The sequence below is a fragment of the Trichoplax adhaerens genome, genomic scaffold (genome assembly GCF_000150275.1).
Source record: "Trichoplax adhaerens TRIADscaffold_8 genomic scaffold, whole genome shotgun sequence".
Lineage (NCBI taxonomy): Eukaryota > Metazoa > Placozoa > Uniplacotomia > Trichoplacea > Trichoplacidae > Trichoplax > Trichoplax adhaerens.
Genome location: NW_002060950.1, coordinates 1,932,322 through 1,944,838, shown reverse-complemented (window position 1 = coordinate 1,944,838; position 12,517 = coordinate 1,932,322). Strand labels below are relative to the sequence as shown.

Here is a 12,517-nt window from a genome sequence, read left to right as displayed (position 1 = left end):
AATCAAATCCAGATACAATAACCGGCAGGATGTAGCTGTACTCTCTTCTCCCTTCCTACTTCATTTAGACAAAATCCTTAGATTAAAACACTATTATCCTTGGTAACTAATATTACACTTCCTATAAGTTTTATATTATCATACCTAAAATTATAGTATACTACGATTTAGTAAATTTCAGTGCGTAAATACAATAAATTGGCATGTATCTAGAATGGAAAATAGATCAGCTCGACGCAATAGCCCTCTAGAGTTAATGATATAAGCCCAAGATAAACTCTTGGGTAAAGATATAAACTTTATTTATGATGACATCTGATATATACTATTATATAATTTGTAGTTCTAAAAAATAGTTTACTCTTATAAATCATTCTGTTTTATTGATAGTAAAGAAGATTTTCCGCACTGAAGTAATGACAATGAGAAACTAAAGTATTATCTGTGTTAAGTTACGTCATAAGGATAGGAGCAATTATTTTGCATATAATATTATAATTGAGATTGTCTAGACAGTAGACAAAGTAGAAAAAATTAATAATTACCTCGTCTTCATTAACTGAGAAGTTAGTTCTATAACCAATTATTCTTTATCGATTCGCTTTAAACTTTCAAACTAATAGCGTTATTATTTTATCTTTGTAATGTTTCTTATTTCCTTCCTTCTGGCTGATTCTTTTCCTTCATATACTGATAATTCTATTTCAATATCTATGTTAAGCAAATATTTCTAATTTAATGAATCAATCGTATAGGGTTATCAATTCTATAAATTAAATTGATGATATTCATACATTCGTATGTATAGGACATTAATCTTTCATTATTTAAGAAGGAAGACACTGTCAACTTAGAATACTAATCATAATGGACAGCTTTCAATTACACAGACTGAAGTAATTTTTATTTTATCATTGCAGTATTGCTTTTGCGGGTTTATACTTGTTAAATATTTACTACATTGCTAATCGAAAAAGACATTATGAAATAATCAAACTTATTTACGAAACTCACTGTTTTATCCAAGGCTAAAATAGATTGTCATAAATGGCATATTAATCCATATTTATGATGATATAATCAATATTACGAATAAGAAATAGGGAACCTCTCTCCCTTTACCGCCTATTACTAATATAAGAAAGTAATCATTAAATTAAATTTTGGTAACGTACAAGTTGGTTTCATGTAGAATATGCTTAATTGTCTCTACAAAATGAAATTAACTGTATCTTTATTACGGTAAGGTAAGTAAATTGTCAGGTGTGACAAATCTTTTATTGGTGTGATCACTTCTTACGCAACTAATACAAAGATTTAGGCGCATATTGTGAATCGGTAATAAATTAGTATATTCAAATATATAAATTATATTTGTAGTATGGTGATTTATTCTAACTACTTGAATATCGCATCTTCGATCACATACATATTCTTTATTAGCAAATGTTTTCATTGTATTCATCAACTTAGGTCTTTATGGTAATTTATTGAACATTAAAACTCAATCAGGACATTCCATATATACAGATATAAATTCCTAGTTGAATTAGGCTATAGTTCTAATTCAACACTTTTGCTCTTACTGTTCATCATACATCTAGATAACATGAGTTAGTAAAGATTAAGAGAATTATACCAAAGTCTTCAGAAAGCAAAGTGATTAGAATAGTTTTGTATTTCATCGAGAAATCTCAACAAACTGAATTTGCGATGAGTTGCAAAAATTAGATAATAGACATTTCTTGACGTGTTCTGAAGCCTGAAAATATAGCAATAACGAAATTATGAGTGTACCTCAATCTATACTTATACTGTAGCATCATAATATTCTAGTTACTTTGTGTTCTACCATCATAATTAGTAATACAGCAGTTGGATAATTCCTTACATGTTGCGATATCAAACTTTCATACAATTTTAGAATATATGTAAATACGACCATGAAATCATTTTTCCAGTTAGTAAACGAATGAAAATGCAAGCATATAGGAAATTAGATTTTCTCTCAATAAAGAATAATTTTCTCTCATATTATTGTATTGTAGGTATGGGTATGACCGCCTGAATTAGAAGGAATAAACTGAAAGACAATAATTAATTCTATAATTAACAGGGTTTGCCATTAGATGTCAGATGCCGTTGGACATAAATTTATAATTACAATGGGTTTTATTATAAATCATAAAGTTAGCTAAGGCCAGCAAGAACAATTCCATGATTTATAGCGCATACAAGCAAAGAATGAGGTTCCACTACTGCCTATTAATAAATTAAGTATTTCATGGATGGTCGTATTAAGGCACTTATATCATAATTCGTGATCAGAACTAGAAATTTATACGGCTAACTTCAAATGTGAACGATGCTTGACATTACCGCCTTTATCATAACAACTTCAAGTACTTTAATTCCGTAAAAGTCGTATCATAAAACATAGTATCATTTACAAGGTAGAACTAATTGCACAGTAGAATGATTATAAGTTTGTGTATTTAAAGACTGATGAAGAAACTAAGACAACTCGTTTATCTTGGGAATTTATTCCTAAAATGTACTTTAATCATAAGACTTTACAAGCAAATAAATGTGTTTAAGGCTTGCTATTGTCTTTTACTTCATCTTTAACGCTAATAAGAGAAGGAATCATTCTTTATACACTGCTCATTATAAATTTTATCATATATTAAAATTTTAATTTAATAGCCACTGCTTTATGTCGTAAGCCTGGACGCATTTGTAACACCATTGGAAAACATTGCAGTGAACAATTTATAAATCATATTAAGAAAAAATAATAGCAATTGTACAATTAGAGCGCATGTTAAAGCTTAAACCGAAATAAATGGTGAAACCTTGTTAGTATTTCTAGTTTCTAAGTAATCTGTACATATTAGCATAAGCATCATCGCTATCGAATTAAAATTAGTTCCGTTCTCCACATAGAAAGTTTAGATGTCAGACATTATACGCGTATACTACAGCTTACGACATACCACGGTATATCAGTGAAAACTAGCGATAAAATTTGTTTTGACGAGTAAGCGATAAACGTGCTAACTTTGGTGCTAAATAAGTTGGAAGGATGTTAAGTAGAAGAACGATCATATGATACCAATATTTTATAATTCCTTATGCCGTCTGAATTAATAATCATCACAAATTTATTAAACCATTCCTTACTAGTATCGGAACCTCTATAATTGTAATTACCTCCTATCATAGAAATAGCAAAATTATCTTAATTGCGTCAAAGATGGTCATAAAAAAGTAATTTAATTAATTTCATCGTGATTGGCACCGAACTATAAAGAAAATCTTCTTAAACTCTTGATGATTACATGGTTTGGATCTCAATCGTCAATTCTAAGCGAGGCGATGCGGCGTTCGAACACTATTGATATCGGGTAATGTTATATTATTATTATTTATTAAATCAAATGTAGCTCGATACTTAAATTATTATCGATATCATGATAGAAACATTACGAAAATATTTAATATTCCCGTCTAGAAAAATCTATTTTCTACTTTATTCATACCATATCGCACGTAGGAAAAACTTATTTTCTAAATTTTTCATATTTAATAGCCATAAGAGATTTAGTAAAATAGACATTAATACAAGTTCTTTATCGAATTAAATTACTATAAGCATATCAAACTCTACTAGATGAGCATTTTTTGATTTTACTTCGGTGAATTTAAGGGGTAATTTTATAGAAATGGTGAAACTATTTATGTATTTTACTCATTATAGTCGCGAGATCATAAACTAGAATCTTCAAAGCGTGTCAGTTGCATATTATATGTCTCTATATGTGACCAAAATCCAATAAATAATATCGTTTTCCGTGAAACTAAAATTATTCATTCTATCCATTTAAAAGCATAACTTAATTTACTCAACTTAGATGAAATTACTTTCAATTTTAAGCTTTGATTAGTTTAAATTTTATATAATATATTGATAACAGTTTTGATATTTCGCCATCACTAAACTAATAAACTCTGATTTTGTTGGTAATTCAGAAAATTAGTGGAATAAGCCTGTAATTTATGACATAATGATGACGATACTATGATACCACAAACAGAAGATTTTAGAAAAGTCCAGCTAAAGAATGGTTCTATAGATGAAGTTTCATTCTTTTATGCATTACTCTGTATATATACACAACTAGTAACCGTGTAAAAACTTTACGACCTTAGCGTTTATATCCTATTCGCTTATTTACACCATACCATCGTGTAATGACAAATTAATAACATGCTATTATAATTTTAGATGATACCACTAATGATGAGTTAAGAAAGTTCTAGAATTGATATTGCATTCATTGTGTTGATTTCAGAGCCGTCAGAAATTAGGGAACGTATCTTTGTGAATAGAATAATTCCCGTGAAATAGAGTAGTTGGTTACAGATAGATATCTGAAACCTTACACAAGTAGGAAAGAAATGGGCTCTAGTCAAATAGCAACAAATTTGTTGTAGGTAACTCAATTAGGTCTAATTCTAAGAATCTATAGTGCCGCATGAAATCGATCACATTTACCCGTTCTTGTCATACATAGCGAACTTAGGGTATTAATTTGAGATGTACAAAGCTTAACTTTATGCCATACCACGCTGCCTAGCAATTTCTACTGTAAAAGTTTACTTTATGCTCAACAATTACTAGTACTATCTAAAATTTGGTGCTTTAACGTAATAGTGAGTTCAAATCAAAATATCGTCTAAACATATAAATGCATAATTAGTATACGTATTTTCATTTGCAAAATGAAAGCATAATGAAGGTAGTAAGTATTTTATGATGCAATAGTCTAAAATGCTGTTTGTGGTTATAACCTTGGCTGAAAGGTAATCGTAGTAAATAAAATATAATCTATGACACTTTTCATTAATATAAACACTAATAGATATAAGAAATCTAAAATAGTAACTTTCAGGCCAATGAAGGCAGATATGCTAGTATATGTCAACAGATGTTTACACCACGATATTCAAGTGAAACATTGTTGCGGTGGAATTTCACTTAAAATTAGTTAGCGATATTTAGTGACTTCGCCTTATTTAGATCCTAAAACAGTTGCACGTTTCGGTATTTTGTGCCTCAACATGACTTTGGCAGATTTCTTTCTTGGCATCCGTGGTTAATTGCAAGACTTTAAATTTTGATTACCACTAAAAAAGTCTTGACTGAACCATCTTATAAATCTCAAAAATTGAAATCACAGGCCAAGCTTTATTGCAGTATACACTATCATTACTAATAATAATGTAGTTCATTTTACTACGTACAACATTTCCATTGTATGCATAGTCTTTCTTTCTTCTTAGCATACATTCAATACTGTATACTACTAGATCTATACTACTAATTAAGTAATGAAGAATCGTTCGTATTTTTGTTAATTTTCCGTCATTTTATCATACAAGACCGATTCATATCTACTCGTTCAGTCACGCGAATAGTTTTGGGTAGCTTCCGTCCATAACTTTAGGTTTTCGCTAAGAATTTCACTTTATTTAATTACTATATCACAGCATTTAAACTAAAGGCAGTTTCTTTACGTATCTATATTATCACCCGCGCCTTTACATGAAATAACACAGGTTTATCGCAAGTTCGTATAAACAAAATGAGCTCCATCAATGTAAAAGCAGACATTCTTGAAATTTAGATTTTGGCAGGAAAAGAAGCGTTCTTATGAAATATTTCCATAATTTATATAGGGGACAATACTAATTTAATATACTTAACTGAGTGTACTACCTTACCTTCATTCCGTAACCCACTGGTTTAAACTATTTAGGCGCCATAGTGAAACATTCACCGGTGTAATATCCATTGCATTTTGAACTATTCATAGTTCCACCAATTGTTTATTGTTAGGTTGCGATCAATATTCGAAATTGGACAATCCTAGGATTGATCCTGGGTATTGAGTTTAACATATAAATCTATTAAATGATCTATAGCTGTAGTGGTTACCATCATGACTTCAGGGTAATACAAAATTTTCCACATGCATGTTATTCTTCTTTATATTAATATTTGGATTCGATATTATTTAGTTCGTTAACTGCATTAGATTAATGCTACTTTGTTTTAGCTAACTTTCAAATTGGTCAAAAGACTCAGGTGCTATTCTACGATTTACGTTTATTTCGTTTAATATAGTCTGACTTAATTTCATTAAGTTAATTCATCAAGTTAATTCATCACGTTAATTCATCAAGTTAATTCATCAAGTTAATTCATCAACTGCATACTCTAACAATATCAACTTTATTTCAATGTAAAATTGGATCTGAAAGTATGACTCATCGTTTGCAATTGAAATCGTTAAAGTAAAATACTTTAAAGGGCCTTACCATTGAAAGAGTTAATTGTCTGGCAAAGAAAATTTACTCAGTAGTTAACTTATAGTTATATTAAAGAAAGAATTCATTGTTTATGAAAAGATGGCTATCTCAGCATGCATTGGCTATTCTATACAGAAATCATGACTGCAGCATTAATGGTGTTATTCCTAGAGTTTTATTACATTAAGTAGAAAATAAATCAACTTATGTAGTTAAAGAAAGCATTGCAATTCTCGTGTAAACTAAGAGAGAAGAAAAAAGATAAATAAAAGAAAGACTCATTTTGATCTCAACAGAATGACATGTTAAAATTACTAAATGCATAGAGACCAAGCATTGAACTTGAAATACGGTTGATACCTCACCCGTGCTTCAGTAACGATATTGAAGTATATAATAATGATAATTGTAGATTGTAAATCGATCGATATATTTTAATTAACCTTGACGTGATTCTCAACGTGCAGATGTTTCTAAGAATTATCTCCAAACATATTATTTAGATAAACGATGATGGTAAACATAACAATTATAATGAAATTTTCTCTTCTATCACGTGACTAATATCAACTTAATAACTCTTATTAAATTCTTGCTATTAGTAAATTAAAAATACCATAAATCTTCTTTCATGTTCCTAGTATAAGTTTAGTTATTAAAAATGATAACGCCGAAGTAAATACCCGAAAGAGATTCCAAGCACGTAAGTTATATGTAACTTCGCCAAATCATGGAGATCATCACCAATTATCGAAAGGGCACCGCTTTACATTTTGCGTATGATCGAAAACTGCTATAGAACGGAATAAAAAAAAAGAATCTTAATATATGAAATTGTAGGCTATTATATAAGTCTCTTGTATTTTTTATCTAAAATCAATTCAAGTGGATGCATACATATAAAACGAACTACTTATTTTTAAATATATGTTCGGAATAAGAATTTTCTCCACAATTACATGATTAATTATGTTATAAGCTAGGAGTGATAAATTTTGATAGATTCCTATCAGATAAATTATGTAGATTTTTATTAAAGGATTTATAACTTGGCGTTACTTTGCCGTAAGAGGATAGTTTTGAGTATGCCAAATGTAGTTTATTAAAGTTAGGAATAATACTCAAAGGTTAATCCAACCAATATACGTTTTAATGAATTATTCCAGAATAGAGAAGTGGACGGTGGATCGAGAATAACTTACACTGATATGTTTACGTGATTTAGAATATTAGAAAAGGTCTTACGTGCATAATCAACTATAACAGATATATTACCGCACATTGCGGTATCTGATAATACAGTGGTTGTAGACTTTAAGGAAATACTGTTTCTGTTACGGCGCACTAATTTCGCGTTAAAGATTTTTTGCGATCTTATATTAAAAGGAATCAAATCTTGCATGAGACTTGCTTTCATTTATTTGATAAATATTGAGCCGCAGAAATTCTGACAATCCATACAGTTATTTCGTTAATGCTCATACTTGTTCATTGCCGTTGCTCGGAAATTCGTTAAACACTTTGAGATTTAATTCTTTACTCACGGCTGAAACACGTACAATGAATACGTGTATTTTGTATGATTTGCTTTTTACTTTCTCTATCACCATTTCATTGTCGAGATAAATGGTATACGGCATTCTAAAGGTATAATTAGGTTAATGTATTTTGTATAGCTTTTATGATTTCATGCACAGTAGTACTCTTAAAATATGATCACATACGTATCAACCGGAATATCACTATCAAGATCTTTAAATAATCTTTTATTAAAAGTCGCTTCGACTATTGCTATTAGGACTGTAAATAAACGAATTAATGAACATTAAATTTGAATCAACAAATCGTGCAAATTATGACTACAGGTACATATCGTCAATGGAAATCTTTTTATCAGAAACATGAATAGGCGCTAATGAGGATAAAAGTGATTTAAAATATTAAAAATACCATCAGTAGATTAACATTGTGCTTGCTTGATAAATCTTAAAATAACAACTGATATAAATTGATCAGAAGCGTATAACAAACGAGATTACGTAAAATAAAGCACGAGGACAGCATACTATGCAATAAATTTGACATTCATATCTAAATAAATTCACAAAGCGAATTTTTACTAACTCGGCGAATTATACTCTTTAGGACATGATGATTCTAGGAGCTGGTCATTAAAGTGCTTTAAACTATATATCAAAATCTATTATTAATTTTGTATACATTCGAAGTGAGATAATACACAGATGAATAACATTTCTTTACAATTATTAAAGCTTAGCCCAATCGATAGGCTTCCTTCCATTCTTAGTCAAGTATTCATTCGCTTTCGAGAAATGGCGACAGCCGAAAAATCGTGTTGCAGAGAGAGGTGAAGGATGAGCACACTTTAAGATTAAATGTTTATCCTGTAATAATACCACAGCGTATTAGTTAAAGAAATACTATCTAGTTAAATTCTGAGTAACGTCCCAACTCAGGTATATTTCAGTCCATAAACTAACCTTGCTTATAGAGGCACCTTTCTTTTGAGCATAAGCACCCCAAAGTAAGAACGCTATATGCCGAGAGTTCTTGCTTAACCACTTAATAACTGCATCAGTCAATTTTTCCCAACCCTTAACAATTATGGATACTGAATTATACAATTATTCTCAAATTTAAATATAAATAGATAAGTCAAACAGAAATGTTTACAACAAAAATTCTACCATTTAAACTCTACTTTATAAGTTAAATTACATTTCAACCTTGTCTTTGTGAGAATTCGGTTGTCCAGCGCGTACAGTCAAGCAAGCATTCAGTAGAAGGACCCCTAAGAACGTAAACAAAACTCTTAAAATTATTAAAAGTGAAAACCATGCTATTATTGCTAGAGATCTGATTGACTAAATGACAGCGTAAGTGATCGTGTACGTATTTACTATCCTTATTTTAGCTATACAGCTATCGAATCGTATGGTTTCATACGCTACAGAACTAGTATGTAGCATGCCTGCTACAGCATATCTCGCCGTAGCTAGAATTCATTCATGTATTACAGTACAACAAGTACACGGACCTTGTTTAGCCCATTCAGTAAGATCACCGTGAGAAGGAGCCTGAAATTCAGGGATATCTTGTTCCAATTCCTTGTACATATTGCGCAAACTATTGCAGGAAATGTAGTGCATATTTTTTTAGTTTTTGTTCGCTTACGTTTACCTTAGGAACGGCATTGCTTAATACTAAATGTAGAATAGTCAGCGACCGGATAAGGACCTAAATTATAGCCTTCTATGTAGGTTATCCGCAACTGTACGCAGTTACCTTAAGTCGTTTACTATTCTTAAGATCTCCATACAACATCAACTGAACAAAAACTGTTTTATATATCCAATCGTCATTTATTTCGACACGGTCTAAGTAAAGTTATGCTATGAAAAGGTACTTACTGATGTAGCTATGCATTACATTAGAACGCTGTACTAATATTTCAATGGACTGCATTATAAATACCTCAGCGTCTGCAATAACCATATATAACTACTTCTATAAGATTATGAAGCACAATGCGAACTATTTACTGATGCACTAATACAGTCAGTCTACCTGGGAGGAATAGCAACACCTTTCTGTACGCTAAAGCATAATCCTGCAATAGATTTAAACATCTTGATTACACAATTGGTATTACAACATTACACCTCAATTTTTAAATATATGCACTGCTAATCAGTATTCTCGTATATTTTTCACAATTCAAACAATCTGACTTGGAAATGTAGTCATGCAAGAAAGCTTTACCATGTGCTTGTTTAGGTCCATGATAAGGATCTTGACCTAGGATGACAACTTTGATCTACAGATTTCGTTTCCATAAAAATAAACAATGAATTAATACAGTATTTTCGATATTATAGTTACCGTTAGCTTACAAAATCAGTGATTTTAATGAAAACGTAAGATATCGTGTAATTGATGTACCCGTAATGATACACACACATAGTCACTATTTACAACTTACCTCTTCAATCGTACACATTTGCGTCCAAGTGAATACTTGATTTTCTATAGATGAATTAATATATTCATATAAAAATGGATGATGTACAGTGTAGTGCTATAGTTATGATCATGTGAAAAGTTAGCACAGGAGTAACGGAGTTACTAAGAATCTATTATGATTCATTTTTTGCAGTGCGTACAACAATTCTGTAATCCTGCATTACACTTGCTAACTGTCAAGTTAAAATTACTCTACCAAATTTTAGCCTACTAACTTCCATCTAGAAAACGTTGAACCTGCAAGTATTGCAGATATGTAACGAGCTCAGATTTAACCAAAAATATAACGTTTTACAAAGCAAAGCGGGTACAATGAGCCACTACAAAAGTATCAACAGAAGATGGTTTATAACATGCAGGAAACTGACACAAATATGAGGAGTTGATAAGCAACTCATTAATGCAGGTCTTTAACACTCTACCCAGTATAGCATAAAGTAGCGTAACCGTAAGCTGCAAAACATGCCCGAATAAAAGTGCAATAATAACTTTGCACAGAAATTGCCGGTCGCAAATCACTTATCATATGACTATTTCATGTAATCACCTGGTGGATAAATAGTAGCAGTTTTCCTTTCTTGCTCTACAAAGTCAAGCAGCTGAAACAAAATTTTCAATCACACTCACCATTTACGCATAATTATTATATAGCTATTATGCAACACAGTACTGTACTAACAATAATTAATAATAATACAGTACATTGATAGCGGCTGAAGCATCGTTGCAAGCAAATAAAGAAGCTCATCATGCACAGTAACATGTCTCTGTTAATTCTGAGATGTTAAAGTATACAATCGTAACCTACAGCAGACTTATACTGTACAACTATATCTTATGCCATTTGGGACAGCTCATGATTACACCGTATTACGGGTTGAAAGGATGGCAATTTGATAAATCCACGAACTACTAGCTGATGTACTGTATAGACAGAGAACGTTGTTATCATTCCATCGGCAAAACACAAGCACTGCACAAACTTTTTCGATTGCATGTTCTCGAGATTGTTGATAATCTATACCTTCCTGCAATATGGCTGGTTGATTTCAGAATCCAATACTTTCTTCCAGGACGAGCCGATCAAATTCATTAGGCGGGCATTCTTACCCTCCATTAACTTACTTAAAGCTTTAGCGCGATTTTCATCCATGCGCTTAAGCTGTTCAGGTGACAGGCCACCTTTATCCTCTCCACGTTTTTTCTTTTCAGGTGTAGTATCATTGCCAGCTTGAGTAGCTGAACGTTTAGCTCCACCAGCACTGGGTTTGAAAAAGTCTGACACAGAAAGCTGAGGCATGACCGTGAAATAGCAAGCCAACTTATGTAGATATGGATATTTCAACCAACGAGCAGCACAATTAATTTGCCGATTTTCAATAATAAACTGCATGTAGCTTTGCAAAAACAGCTCAAAAAATAGCATGCAAAATATTGATAGGGCCTGCACAATGCACAGTGTACAGTACAATATAGTGTATTGTACACTGCGCAGTATTGCGCCTCATTCAGTACTATCATTTCATACAGTAGTCCAGCATTTGATCGGTAAGGTAGCGAACAAAGGTACAGTACATGAATGTCCAATTGGATACTGCATTGTACTGTACCGATCAAGGTCTACTCAACGCAAATCCAATAGGAAACGGTACCTTTCTATCAATGGCGTCGGCTCTATCAAGGGGATTTCCTCACAACACTGCTGTCAATAAAAATTTTCGGCAAACATCAGGAAAGAAAAGTTTACCATGTACAGTATACTGTACTGCCTCGGGGAAGTAAATACTGTACAGTGCTACTGTGACTAGACCTCCGACCTGTGCAAATTCCGCGGTGACGGGATATGTTGCACAGAAAAATGAATTAATTGAAGATACTTCCAGTTAAAATGAATATATTTGATTAATGAATTAAATAAATATTATTTAACATCGTTACTAGATAATTAAATGGTTACACCGTAGAAGCAGTGGTATTGAAACAGTACTACCATACTGCACTGTAAGTGTACGAGACTGTACCGTGTTCCTTGACCGATCACTAAGCCGAAGCTTTCTCAGGTCCAGCTCCATTTCCTCTAGCTGAACCATAGAAAACA

At 31.7% G+C, this 12,517-nt stretch overlaps 1 protein-coding gene across 1 annotated transcript; it reads right to left on the bottom strand.

Moving 5' to 3' along the window:
• Positions 1-8,642: 8,642 nt before the first annotated feature.
• Positions 8,643-11,812, bottom strand: TRIADDRAFT_58651 (uncharacterized protein; the record flags this gene model as incomplete). Its single annotated transcript, XM_002114585.1, has 8 exons — positions 8,643-8,780; positions 8,877-8,990; positions 9,123-9,187; positions 9,434-9,522; positions 9,964-10,006; positions 10,159-10,213; positions 10,379-10,422; positions 11,530-11,812. The coding sequence occupies 8 exons, from the start codon at positions 11,810-11,812 to the stop codon at positions 8,643-8,645; spliced, it is 831 nt and encodes a 276-aa protein (XP_002114621.1).
• Positions 11,813-12,517: the final 705 nt, after the last annotated feature.